Source organism: Marmota marmota, unplaced genomic scaffold, assembly GCF_001458135.2.
Source record: "Marmota marmota marmota unplaced genomic scaffold, marMar, whole genome shotgun sequence".
Lineage (NCBI taxonomy): Eukaryota > Metazoa > Chordata > Mammalia > Rodentia > Sciuridae > Marmota > Marmota marmota.
Genome location: NW_026000061.1, coordinates 54,302 through 68,852, shown reverse-complemented (window position 1 = coordinate 68,852; position 14,551 = coordinate 54,302). Strand labels below are relative to the sequence as shown.

The window sequence follows — 14,551 nt, the reverse complement described above, 5'->3', positions numbered from 1 at the left end:
GCTTCACCTGAAGGCAGGCTTGTGAGCAGGATCTTTCTTTTCAGCCTAGGGTGAGAGCGGCTACCAGTGCAGGTGGCATGGGCTGAGCTAGGCATTTTCCCCAACTTCTCTAGGCCTTTTCTGAGGCCCAGGCCGCTGAACCTCAACCCGCGTCACTGCCTGGCTGAGATCTTTCCCACCAAGGGGCAGCTGCTGGGTCCCTGCCCACGTGGGCACCCAGGACCCCTGCTCCTGGTGTTCCAGCTGTACCTGTTCCAAGGCAAGGTATGTGGGAATGGGCATGGGCATGGACACGGGTACTGCAGGGGCCGGGTGGGCGCAGGCCTGGAGTGCCTCCTTGGTGGGCTTAGGTGTGCACAGACCAGGGTCCCCACCAGGTGGCCTAGGGTGGGTGCAGCCTGGGCGGACTCTGAGCTCACGCTTGTGGGCAGAGAACTGGCATCTTGAACTTTATGAGCATGAATTTCTGGGTCACTGACTTTGTCCCAAACCACTGTAGGCTTTTGGTAATTGTCAAAGCAGCACTGGAGAATTTCACAAAATAAATAAAAAGTACTGCTTTTCAATGTGAAATTGATAAACTCTTCTATTAAAGGTGAAGAGAAATGAAAACTGTAAGCCATGGATGTTATATTCTCAGAGTAAAACACATATGAGCCATATCGTTATCTAGAAACTGTAAAAGTGCTCTAAATTTAATGCCAAATATTTTGCTTGAATAGAATGTTGGAATTCCTATGTGGATTGTTATTGTTGGATGTTGCATAATATCACTGGCATACAATGTGGATGCCGATTAATCTCGTGTGTAAGTACACGCAGATATTTATGGTTCATTTGAAGCCAGGCTGTGCAGGATGAATCAGAACTTGGCCATCGGTGTGGTATGTAAGGGGGAAGGATGCTCGGTGAAGCTCTTATCCACGGAAATCTCAAACTGAAAAATATTTTCCTTACTAGTTCCTATTTTGTGATCTATGCCATGAATTCAAATAGAGGCATTCAGATGGTTGTGATAGTTGTCAGCTATGTTTGCAGCAAGGAAGGTTGCCATTCTGTTCTAATACGTTAATAAAATAGATCTACTGCTGCTGTGTTCATATGGAAAACACTGGTGGCTTATATATTTTTGGTGATGAAGATAAACATTATAAAAATAATCAAAATGAAGTAACTAGTTATATGACTTTCCATCATGCTAGGGGACAGGCAACAACTTGGGAAGCATGAGGAAGATGGGATTCTGTCCCCTGGGAATAGGTGACATTCAATGCCTCTGAATGAGCATGAAGAAGGGAAAATGCATCACGGTTACCTCCTTAACTTAGCCAGATTTGGTAACCAAGTTTCAGCGTCAAATAAATAATAAAAAAGTGGGTGAAGTACTGAATGCCTGCAATCCCAGACTCTCTGGAGACTGAGACAAGTTCAAGGCCAACCCCAGCAACTTAGTGTAACCCAGTCTAACATAAAATAAATGGGGATGTGGTTCAAAGAAACAAAAACCAAGAAAATAAATAATACAATGTGCTAGACATGAGGAATACCTCATCCAGTCCCCTAGGCACTGAAAGGGATAAAAGTTCAGATCAACCAAAACAGTTTGTAGCTTTCATGATAGTAGGAAATTGGAGAGAATGATTTTTTTGTCAGCAGGAAGGCATGATTTTGAGGACCCTGCATTAGAAGTCACTTGCTATAAATTATTCTTCTAAGAGAAGAGGAGGGATAACTAATCCAAATCAAATAAGGTGTTCTGGAAAAGATGCTCCTAATATTGAAAAAGGACAACATAGCACAATGTGATGATATATAGATACAAGGCAATTCTGGCAAATAAAACAATGTGAATAAAAGGCACAAAAGCATAAAAGGAGACAAAGAGTGACAGGAATTATAGGCAGTTGATTGTTGCAGTACAGAGATTAAGATAGGCAGTGTTAAAAGATGAAACTGGAAGGTACTGAGAATTATGCACAAAGAATTAACATAACTTTTTGGCCATTAGGAGATTCCTGGTATTGCCAGAAGAGGAAAATTAAAGACAAACTGGCAGGATTATGAATGAACCCTCTTCATGAATACAGTTGGTTCTATGACTTATATGATGTGTGAGTATGTGTGTATAATCTAAATGTACAACTTTCCATAAAATAAGAGTAGAAAAATGTCTAATAGCATTTTAAAAAAGATAGTTTCATGGAGAAACCTAACAAGTATTTAAGAAACAGATAATTCCAGTAATTTTTAAGTTTTTAAAGAGTATTTAAAAAGAAGGAAAACATCCATTTTTTTTTTCAAAACAGATATTACATTGATTATAAATCCTGCCAGGATTGCATTATAAAAATCAGATCAGACACTAATATTACATAGTGTGTATGGTAGGTGTCCCAAAATGATTTTTGAATGAGTTAAAATATCAACTTCAAGAAGGCTGAAATGAGATAACATAGTTGACTTCAAGCATTTGAAGGGTTTCCACATGAAAGACACTTGTTCTCTTTACTTCATTAGGTAGTATTAGGATCATTAATGGCTAGAGTTGTTCAGATTTAGACAACTACTTCATGAAGCACTGACCTTTCCTTGTTTCTTTTTGTAGCACTAGGGATGGAACTCAGGACCTTGAGCATGCTAGGCAAGTAATCTATTACAGAGCTATATGCCCAGCCCCTTCTTACTCTATAATAATTTAAAGCAGAATATGAACATATTGTAGGATGCTATAAAAATATTGTGGAATTGAGTTTTCAAATGATTTTTAGGCTGTAATCCTTACAGGATTTTATTATGGTTTGATCTCCATTGTCCTTAAAAGGTGTCATATACTGAAGGCTTGGTCCCAGCTGATGGCACTACTTCCAAGAGGTGGACCCTGTAGTAGGTAGGGCCTAGTTGAAGGAAGTGAAGTCATTGGGTTTGTGCCCTTGAAGGTTATACTTGGACCCAACTCCAACCCTTCCCTTTCTCTCTCTTTCCTGACAGCCATGAAGTGAGCAGTTTTGTTCTACTACATTCTCTTTGCCATGATATTCTGTCTTGCCACAAGCCCCAAACAACAGATCCAAGCCACCATGGGCTGAAACCAAGCTGAAACAAATCTTTCCTCCTTTTAAGGTGATTTTCTCAGAAAATCTGATTAATGCCAAATGTCTTCTTTGATAAAATGAGAGCAACTAAGAACAGAGCAGGGAGGAAGAGCAGGAGGAAAAGATTAACATTGAACAGAGACATGAGGTGGGAGGGAAAGGGAGAGAAAAGGGAAATTGCATGGAAATGGAAGGAGACCCTCATTGTTATACAAAATTACATGTAAGAGGTTGTGAGGGGAAAGGGAAAAAAACAAGGGAGAGAATTAAATTACAGCAGATGGGATAGAGAAAGAAGATGGGAGGGGAGGGGAGGGGGGATAGTAGAGGATAGGAAAGGTAGCAGAATACAACAGTTACTAATATGGCATTATGTATAAATGTGGATGTGTAACCGATGTGATTCTGCAATGTGTATATGGGGTAAAAATGGGAGTTCATAACCCACTTGAATCTAAAGTATGAAATGTGATATGTCAAGAGCTATGTCATGTTTTGAACAACCAATAAAAAAATAAAAAATAAATAAAATAAAATTAAAAAAGAGGAAATTCTTCCTGCCTAACCATCTCGGGGGAAAGAAAAAAAAAAAAAAACATAGATTCTAAAGAGTCACTTGAGAACTAGGAGAGGGGTGAAGGTAAAGGAATAGAAAAGCTAATCAAATAAATTTTTAATTCCCCATTTTTCCTCTGTAATAATATTTTTGACATTCTGGGGTTTTGGCTATAATATAGCATGAATAAAGAGTCTTTTAGGGCTGGGGATGTGGCTCAAGCGGTAGCACGCTGGCCTGGCATGCACGGGGCACTGGGTTCGATCCTCAGCACCACATACAAATAAATCAAAGATGTTGTGTACACCAAAAACTAAAAGATAAATATTAAAAATTTCTCTTTCTCTCTCTCTCTTTAAAAAAATTAAACAAGAGTCTTTTACATTCAGATTTGATGAGGACATACATAGCATGTGTGCTTGCTCTCTCTCGTGCTCTCTCCTCCACTCTCTCTCTCCCTGTGCACACACATACTCACACATTGCTTGCTTCAACCTTGGGTAGTAACAGCTATGTCTCTGCTCCACACCTCCCATGGTGGTGCCACTCCCAACCCCTAAGGGGAGAAAAGGGTGCGACTGCAGGGTGGCACACCTGTCCCAGAAATACTGTAAGACTCCAGACCCAGAGGGCAGAGGCAGAAGCAACAGGGCTGGATCAGAGTCCCTGAGTCTTCCAATTGTCCAAGTCCACTCTGGCCTGGAGGATACTGGAGGTTGGCCGCTGCCGGGTGCAAGGGATGTGTCAGAATTGATTTGGGGGAGACTGGAGGGGCCTAGCAGGACACTGCTCAGCCCCAGGTGGAGATTTCTCTTATTCTGTGCTCTTGCCCTTGTCTGGGACCATTCTCATTGGACTGCACCAGGGCCACAGTGTGCATGCCCTGGAGGGAAAGGGAGGGCAGGCCAGAAAAGCATCCCAGGTGTGAGAGAGTGGCACATGGGTTAAAATCCTAGTGCAGGCTATCGAAGGCTCAGGGTCCTTCATTTCTTTGGGCTCTAGGATTTAATGCTGTCCCTGCCAAGTACCCAGGCTGTGCCAGTAGGGCAGAGAATTGCCACAGCCACCTCCAACAGCATTCTTGGGTTTCCATGCCTGTGGGGCTCCTCTACTTCCAGTGACTATGAGAGCAGATGAGATTTGGGGGAGAAATAGCACCTTAAACTAAGTCAAACTGCAAATGTGTTTCATTTTAAGGAAATGGGAAGGAAGAAGCAGGGCTGCTGCCAGGGGCCTCTGCACTGGAGCCCTGTGAAAGAGCAGGGGCAGCATCCATCTGGGTTCACAGGTGCAGGGTGAGGGTCTGCGCAGACACTTTGTGTCCTAGGGGAGGTGGCAGGAGTATCTTCAGGGCAGCTTGGGGCTGGCTGGATAAACCGAGGCCAGTCTGGGAGGCCAGAAAGCCATCTTCTGGCATCATCCTCTACAGCCTTGTTCGGCAGATATCCTTTGGGAATCCTTGAAGCTGTCTTAGGACAGGACATCTGCTGATGAGGGTTTGTTTGTCCTGATTCCATGTTGCCCCCTGTGAGTGGCCTCCTGTGCCTGAATGTCAGCTTCCAAACACTGGGGTTCACTGGGCTGTGGGGACTTCCTGGCTGCTGGGCCAGTGACCCGGTTGTAGAGCAGAGGGTATACTACCCTGGGATGCTCAGGCCTTCTATCTGCACATGGAGCCTGGGTATCCTACAACCACCTCCATCCCCTACCTCCCACAGAGGGAGCTGCCAGGCCTCCCACAGTCACCCTGGTTGGGATTCAGGAGTGGGCCACCTGTTAAGTTTTGAGGCTGTGGAGGTAGGCAGCAGGTGTCCTCCATAGTTAGGGACTGTTCCATGCTTTCCTAAGGAGGACCTGATTCAGCTGCATGTCCTCTGTGGGCTCCTGGGCCCTCTTTGGGGGTGGATGTTACGCAACAGTAAAAGCCAGTTTCCCAAGTGGAGAAGAGCCAAGATGAGGTTTTGCATTTCTGCTAAAGAGGAGAAGCTGATTGCTTCTCCTGGACAGTTGCAGGTGACAGGTCATTGAGTAATATGTATCCCCCTACATATTTGGGGATAGGCCCTTTGTCCCTAAGGTAATGCTGAGGTGGGTGAAGCTGTCCTAGTGCAGCAGACACAGTCAGGATAACCAATACATCTTATGTTGGACACTATTGGGTGGAGGAGCCATAATTCCAACCTTGGAATGTTCCTGCTTTGGTTTCTGAAACAGTTGGCAAGGCCACCTGGCACACACTGAATCTTGTCCTGGATCCTGCAGAAGTTGCTATGTGTAACATGGAGTCACTTTGAGTAACCCATGGTAGCCTAAATCTTGGCTAGTCACCACCTGTGGCAAGTGACAGAACTGCCACCTACATAGATGGGACAAGTCAAGACTGGTGTCCCTGTCTATCACTCCCCACAGCATGCAGTGAGGTTTGAGGGGGTACCACATCCTGGAAGGACTTTAGGGCTGTCAAGGTACACAAGGACACTCGAGGACAGCTCCTGACAGCTCTCACAGAATCTGAGGAAAGTCACTCTAGAAGCGAGGCTACCTTTGGCCGAACCCTTACTGGCTATGAGAAGCTGACCTGGAGCTTGCTGGCTGTGAGGAGCTGACCATGGAGCTTGCTGGCCTAAGGTAGGGTTAGCAGGTAGAAGCTGGCAGACCATCATCCCTCCAGAAAGGCAGTAGGCAGTGACCTCTGTGCTTTGGGTCTAGGCACACATTGTTCCTGAAGCAGTTGAATAAAGAAAGAAATGGAAAACTATGCAAAGGCCAGGGCCTGAGGCAGCTGGTTGGTTGCCCCAAGCTGATATGGCACAGCCAGCCCCCAGCCTGTGGTTTTGGAGTGCATTTGGGCTATGGGGCATCGAACACATGCTGGCCAAGCTCCAAGTGGCCTCATGGGTTAAGTGAAGTTGCTAATGATCTAGGTTTGCACATGAGGTTTCCAGAAAGGTTATAAGTGCTAAGTCATGTTTTAAATGCAAATTGTGTTGATGATTTTAAATACTCTCATCCAGACACTGAAGTGGCATGCTTATAATTCAGCATTCCAGGGGTAGACCAACCTGCCATTCTTGGGGGAATCATGATTCCCTGTTGAGAAGGAGCAGGCCTCCAGCCAGGCTCAGCAGCCTGATGTTTCTTTGGCCCTGTACCATGTTGATTTCACACTCTGGGCACAGCCAGGATGATGGTGTCTGGAGAAGACAGCCAATGAAAGATAGAAACCCAACATTGTGTCTGTCTTTGGACACTGTGTCAACGAGACTCTGGCTGTTTGTTTATGTGACACAGTTCTCGTGTGATTGATTTCTTTTCTCCTTTCTTTGTGAGACACCTCAGAACTTGGGCAAAACTGCTGGGCCTTATTAGGACCCCAGAAAAGTGTTTTGACTGGAAGTCGAGGTTCCCTGATGAGTGATTTCTCTCTCCCATCTCTCAGGGTTGCTGTAGGTCCTTCTCACTCCCCCTACTATGGATTTGCATCTCTTTGACTACACAGAGCCAGGAAACTTCTCTGACATCAGCTGGCCATGCAACAGCAGCTACTGCATCCTGATCGACACAGTGCAGTGCCCCACCATGCCCCACAAAAGCATCCTGCTCTACACACTTTCCTTCATTTACATTTTCATCTTTGTGATTGGCATGATTGCCAACCCTGTGGTGGTCTGGGTGAACATCCAGGCCAAGACCACAGGCTATGACACCCACTGCTACATCTTGAACCTGGCCATCACGGACCTGTGGGTGGTCATCACCATCCCCGTCTGGGTGGTCAGCCTGGTGCAGGACAACCAGTGGCACATGGGCGAGCTTACCTGCAGGGTCACGCACCTCGTCTTCTCTGTCAACCTCTTTGGCAGCACCTTCTTCCTCACATGCATGAGCATGGACCGCTACCTCTCCATCACCTACTTCACCAGCACCTCCAGCCACAGGAAGAAGATGGTGCGCCACATCGTGTGCGTTCTGGTGTGGCTGCTGGCCTTGTGCATGTCTCTGCCCAGCACCTACTACCTGAAGTCCGTGGTGTCTGCTTCCAACAACGAGACCTACTGCTGGTCGTTCTACCCTGAGCACAGCATCAAGGAGTGGCTGATCGGCATGGAGCTGGTCTCTGTTGTCTTGGGCTTCATTGTCCCCTTCTCCATCATCGCTGTCGTCTACTTCCTGCTCTCCAGGGCCATCTCAGCCTCTGGTGATCAGGAGAATCAGAGTATCCGGAAGATCATCTTTTCCTGTGTGGTGGTCTTCCTTGTGTGCTGGCTCCCCTACCACGTGGCAGTGCTGCTGGACATCTTCTCCATCCTGCACGACCTCCCCTTCACCTGCCAGCTGGAGAACGCGCTCTTCACAGCACTGCATGTCACACAGTGCCTGTCCCTGGTGCACTGCTGCACCAATCCTGTGCTCTACGGCTTCATCAACCACAAGCACAGGTACAAGCTGATGAAGGCCTTCACCTTCCAGTATTCTGCCCAAACGGGCCTCACCCAGCTCACCAACACCTCCAGAGTGTCAGAGACAGAGTACTTGGTGCTGGAGCAAAACTCCAAATGACCTGCTGTGCAGAGGCCACGTCATGGAGCTTGTGAACATGGCTTATGGTCTTCATAAGAGAGCAAGGGAGCTTTGGGTCTTGATGCCCAAGTGACATGAAGAGGAGAAGGCGTGGTATTGTGCATCTTCCTCTCTGTCCAGTTCTGTGTGTCAAAGTCAGCTTCAGGAAACAATTGACTGGACATCTATACAATAGAACCTTCTGTTTTTCCTGAAATTTTTATATGTTGAATTGTATATTTAAGTCTTCATTTTCTCACTATTGGCATACTGCATAAAAAGTATTGGAAAGTTAAATGTATTTTAAATATTGCATTGGGAGGTATAATCCTGACATACTCAGATTGCCGTAGTTTTAAGGTTAGTTTGACTTTAGTTTTCACTAAGGGTGTCATTTTTAACTAATTTAAAATTATGTATTTATATACATGTATATGCATGTATATAAATGTATACCATTCTTAACTGAAATGTTTTCTTTATAAAAGTTTTATATCTCTGTGGTGGGTTGTATTTGCACAGGATATGGAACAAAAATGGCTTCATAATGCTGTTTGGGACATTAATCGTTTTGCAGAGTTACATTTAAAACAAAAGAAGACTGTTACAGGCTACAAACTTCTGCATACAATGAACAGAGTTCTCTTCATCTGTAAGTTATTTCTTTAATAAAGAACTTCGTTTCCTAAAAGTTCATTCCTGAAATTGTGGAAGTGTGCCCAGCATTGAGGTAGCATTCATGATGTTGCTATGTGGACACACCTGGCACACACAGTCAAGCTGAGCAAGAATAAAGAGAGAACTGCCACAGAGCAAACTGGAGGGTTAGTGTGGGTGAGTGGCATGGAAGGCACAGCATTCAAAGTGCTGAGTGTGTTTTAGAAGCTCTTCACATGGTGGTGTGTTGGGGAGGGAAGTGGTGGGCCGTGAGATGTCTGGAGGCAGAAATGCAGGAAATGTGAGCCTGCATCAGCCAGTGCTCCTCTGCTCCCAGCACCAGTGTGACATCCCCTCACGCAATCCCTGCTGAGGGTTGAAGGCAGTGCTGCTTTCACATTCTTAGCAGACCTAAGAAAAAGCTGCACAGGAAATGCATATTTTCTGTTTACCATAGACCAACTAATTACATTTGTTCTCTGTCATCTGTCCCAAGATCCCCTGAAACCTGGAAAGTACCTGACTCATTATATATATTTTATGTATTTACTATGCATTCTCCTAGACATACACATCTATAGTACAGTTTAATTTATAAAGTAGACACAGAGATCAACAATTATGAAAATTAAAATGACTATATAATTTTCTGTAATAAAAGTTATTTAAAACTTAGGAATTATGTACTTCTAGAGTATCCCATTTAGCATTTTTTTGGGCTGCATGTAACTGAACTGCAGAAAGTAAGCCTATAACTAAGGGAAGGCTATTGACTGTGCTTGAGACAGTAACCAAACTCTGGCTTCTGCATTTCCACATGAACCTTCACTGGGAGGACTCTTTGGAGGAGCACTCTCAGAGCCACAGGAGCCACAGACTTCTACAGACCTGGCTTTTGGGTGGGAGCTCCGGAAAGTGTCCTTCCCACATTAGCCCGGGTGAGGCCATCCACAGGTGGGTCTTCTGGAGATCCAGGGGCTACTGCCCTTTTGTAAAGTCCCTAAACATGTGGGCTCACCCAGACTCACAGCCCAGGGGTCCCTGGGGGCTACAGATAGCACCACTTGAAAAAGCTGCACAGACTGAGTTCCAAGGCCAGGCAGTGTGGCATGCTGACTCCAATACGATTGACACATGTCCACAGGTGCATGCACACTGTCATGAATGCTGTAATAATAGCAGATCAATAAGTGAAAATGCAAGAGAAAGGAAAAATAACACAAGGAGCACACAAAGTTGGGGAAAATCATGATGTGATAAACAGTTATTACCATGAAAATGGGGCCACTTTTGCCCTGAGGCTTCTAGAGGTCAAGTTCAAACAGAAAACTCCCAACCAATGAATTGAGGAGGAGAATGGAGAACAAAAAAGCTGAACTTAAGTTGAATGTTCAGGCCCCTACCACTCATTGTGGACCCCTCCTAGCCCAGGAGTTCAGGCATGTAGATGAATAGTGCTGGGTTCAGGTGGAGTTCCTTATCCATTCATAGAAGTCTCCTGTGCCACCCAACTTTAGTGACTTCTATTGCCCTTGCTGAGTGGGACCATGGACCACTTTCTTACCACTCTGTACAGCCAGGTGACCACTCAGTTGCTTACACCCACTCTGAGGTGCAGAGCAGTTAGGAGGTTTGTGGAGAGCAGGCTGTGCTGGCTCCAAGCCATTCCACACTATGCAAAAGAGCACTGCACAGACATGAGCTACCATCTTTTATAAAGCAGCAGATTTCCATGGGCTACACACTTCTGAGTGCAAGTGATGAGGCAAAATGACTCATGCCTTGACAGACCAAGTGGATAACCACCAGATGCTGGGCATACAGAACTTACTGGAAAGAATTAACCCAACTGGGCACAATGATGCATGTCTGTAATCCTAGCCTCACAGGAAGCTGAGGCAGGAGGATCACTGGTTTCAGGCCAGCCTAGGCAACTTAGTGAGTTCCTGTCTCAACATAGAAAATAAAACTCTGACAGGTAGCTCAGTGGAAACATGCCATGCTACGAGGTTCAATCCCCAGAACCACACACAAAGAAATAAGAAAGAAGGCAATGACCCAGCTGTGCAGCAGCAGCATAAGGCACAAATGGATACATAAGTGAATCAGGTTAGTAAAAAATTACTCCCCGTGCATTCACTAAATTAAATCAGATACACATGGACTCCTGGGCACATCAGAACCTCATCCAGGAAACCAGGACCATGAGCTTACAAGACACTGCAGACTCGTCACTGGAACACCATGAGAGGCACCTGGGACTGTGGCAGTGATATTTCCTTCTTCATCATGTGTTTTAGTAATCTGACTTTTTTCTCATTTTCCCTTCATTAGCATGGGCAGAGGTTTATCTATTTTATTTTTCAAAGAACATCTTTTTGTCTTGTCATTTATTTCACTTGTTTCTTTTGTTTGAATTCCATTGGTTTCAGCTCTGATTTTATTTATTTCCTGTCTTTACTGCTTTTGGTGTTGATTTGCTCTTTCTGGGGTCTTTGAGGTGTAGTGTTAGAGATTTTGATATGTTGTATGCGTGTTCCCATTTACCTCTAAGAAGTTTTTTGTACTTCACCCTTGATTTCTTCAACTGTCCATTCATCAATCAATAGTGTATTATTTAGTCTCAATTTGTTAGATATTTTACTTTATCACTGATTTCTAATTTCATTCCATTTTGATCTGAGAGAATGCAGAGTATTATCTGTTATTTTGTATTTATTAGGACTTCCTTTGTTGTGTAAGATATGGTCGATTTTAGACAATGAGCCTTGCTGTGGAGAAAAAAAGTATATTTGCTCATTGATGGATGAAATATTATATATATAATGATATATATAATTATATATATATATATATATAATATATATATATATAATATATTATATATATATATAATATCTTTCAATTATAAATTATTGATTGCATTATTTAGTTCTTTGGTATATTTAATTAGATTTTTGGGGAAAAAGACTCTGCTAAGTGGAAAAAAGATGAGCAACTGAATTGGAAAAATATTTAGAAAGGTCATACCTGACATAGGATTTGTATCTGGAATGTATAAATGCATATAGAGATGTATACACAATTAAAGTTATTGAGGTGTACGTGTGTGTGTGTGAGTGTGTGAGTTTATGGATAGAATTTTATTTTCAAAATTAACCTTTAAATTATGTTTAATTGCAGGTGAATATTTATGTTGTTTGAAACTTTTTGATTGTTTTGTGGTCCTGATAGTTGTACACAGGGACATGTGTGTTCTTGGCAAGAACAACAGCACTTACGTCACATCCCAAGCCTTTTCATGTTTGGAGACAGGATGTCTATATATTCCCTGGCTACATGGCAAAATGACATCAGCCTGCCTCAGCATCCCAAAGATCTGCAAAGACAGATGTGGCCCTCTTCAGCCAGGGCATATTGAGTCATTTAGGGAGTAATTGGACTGAACTAATACTTCACAGACACTAGATGTTATCATGGTAAATGCATATGGAAATTTTTCTGCTGAAGGAAATATTAAAATTACAATGGAAACAAGGAACTTCACACAGTTTACTATGTTATGTTGTAATAGTAATTTTCCAAGGAACACTACACATCATTTTTTGTGTTCACACACACACATACAAAAAAAAAAAGGAATCACACATATACCTTTACCAGTGATCTCCATGCTCCTATATTTTCCTTCCTCTTCATTTCTTGTATTGGGATGCACACTGTTTTTTGAAGCCTCCCTCCTTGTGCCTATTATACCTGACATATACTGTCTTTGCTTCCCTCGTGCTACCTCAGATATTGATCTGCTTTTGTACTGGGTAGTAACTTCTTTCCCTGTAACTTATGCCTTTCCCTCTCTAGTCCCTTAGGGTATAGACTTCAGAGGTCGGCTTTTCCATCACAATGCTGTCAACAGTTTATATATTTCCACCCAAAATTGGGTGTGAGATAAGAGTCTGATCCAGTATCAGGTGCCATGGAGTGTGACTGTTCTAGACGTAGGGATGTACAGAAACTTGATGAGTGATGGGATCAGCCAGAGGCAGGGAATGGTGAAAGTGCAAAAGGCTCGATCATAACACAGAGACAAGGATTAGCTCTATATATTTGACTGATGGTAACACAGGTATGATGTTGCTCATGGCTGGCCTGTTGAACCACGTCCCCAGCCTTCCTTAGCATGTAAATATTCTTGCAAGGAAACATGGACCATTTTGGGTCAGCACCTCATTTATCTTCTGGTTCCTTTCTTATTTTCTGGAACCTAGTCTGAAGCTTAATGCAGCTTTGTCTGAGCAGATATCAACAGTGGTCAAAGGGATTAGGGAACAAAAAATACAAAGAAAACCAAGAATGTCCACGAATCACCCCAAACTGGCCTAATCACACTGGGCCATTATTCAATAATACAATGAATGTATTTGTTCTTTAAGTCATTGTACTATTGGATTCCTTGCTATAAGAGCTTGCTTCTTACCCTAAAACATGCACTCCATATGCTATTCATAAAAGAAAGTTGTGTTTATTAGCGTTCTGCTGAAAAAAATGAGAGCAATAATGAAGTTTAACTGTATAATAAAGAACTAGGATGGCATATAACTTTAAACAGAATATGTGCATGTTTGTGTGACACACACATCAGTTATTTATTCTTCTAATATCCTTTAACCAGAACTTCCATGGGGTACTTTTCATTGATATACTTTACTTAGTCCACAGTCCCCTTAATAAATGATAGTCTCCTTCCCAAGTTCAATACTGCATTGCTCATATTCTGTGTCTCATTATAGTGTGTGACCCAGTGTCAAACTTTCCTTTATGAGAAATTTCATTCTCAACCCTTAGTTTGCCTTTTAAGTACATAACAGTTACTTTTCTGGCCTTTCCAGCTACCTTTTCAAAGAGAATCTTTCTCAGAGTCCATTTTTGAATTTCTCCTTTTCATATTACATAATTTCCCTGGTGATTCAAGTTCATTTTCCCATTCCTCAGATTATGAGTTATATGAGGACAGTTCCCAAATCTCATTTCTATGTCTAACTTTTATGTCTTGCATTTCCAACTGCCTAGCATATATTTCCAAGTAAGTGTTCAGCCAGTAGAGCAAACATAGATATTCATATATTGGAAAGATTTTTAAGGCACTTAATAGCAGACATTGTGCTAGGCATTATAATGACCAGTAAAAAGCATAAGGCTCCTGCCCCGTGAAGCTTATATACTATGGGTCAGAAATTACCTAAAGGCCCCATGGGAAGGGGAACAGAAAGTCCAAGGACGTAAAGATCAGGATATTTCTAGCTGAAGGGGGAAGTAATGGAACACATAAGAAGCAGGCACAGGATAGATTTGCATGACTTGTAAGCCAGGAATGTTTAAGCAACCTTGGTCATCTTTGCCTTGAAAAGATTACTGTGGATCTGGCAATGTATCACATGTTTGGAGAGCAATGGTGAGTTAAAAATAAAGGTTATTTGGAATGTTTTGTAGGCAAAATGGACATGATTGGGTTATAAGGGAATATGGGGTGGCAGGTAAGAGATAATATGAATCATTTCAAGGCTTCTGGGTGTGGACAACTGGAAGGATTGTGGTACCATTCACTGAGGTGTGGACTGTTGGACAAGGACCAGGGGTAAAAGCTAAGATAGGTGCTAAATAGGCAGCTGGATATCTTGACTGATAC

At 43.1% G+C, this 14,551-nt stretch overlaps 1 protein-coding gene across 1 annotated transcript; it reads left to right on the top strand.

The window, feature by feature from the left end:
* Positions 1-7,093: 7,093 nt before the first annotated feature.
* Positions 7,094-8,797, top strand: LOC107133613 (atypical chemokine receptor 3-like). The gene has a single exon (XM_015475900.2). The coding sequence runs from the start codon at positions 7,120-7,122 to the stop codon at positions 8,206-8,208; it is 1,089 nt and encodes a 362-aa protein (XP_015331386.1). The 5' UTR covers positions 7,094-7,119; the 3' UTR covers positions 8,209-8,797.
* Positions 8,798-14,551: the final 5,754 nt, after the last annotated feature.

What these genes read in the sequence shown, in the direction of transcription:
- LOC107133613 (XM_015475900.2), top strand. Translation starts at nt 7,120, where the DNA reads ATGGATTTGCATCTCTTTGACTACACAGAGCCAGGAAACTTCTCTGAC.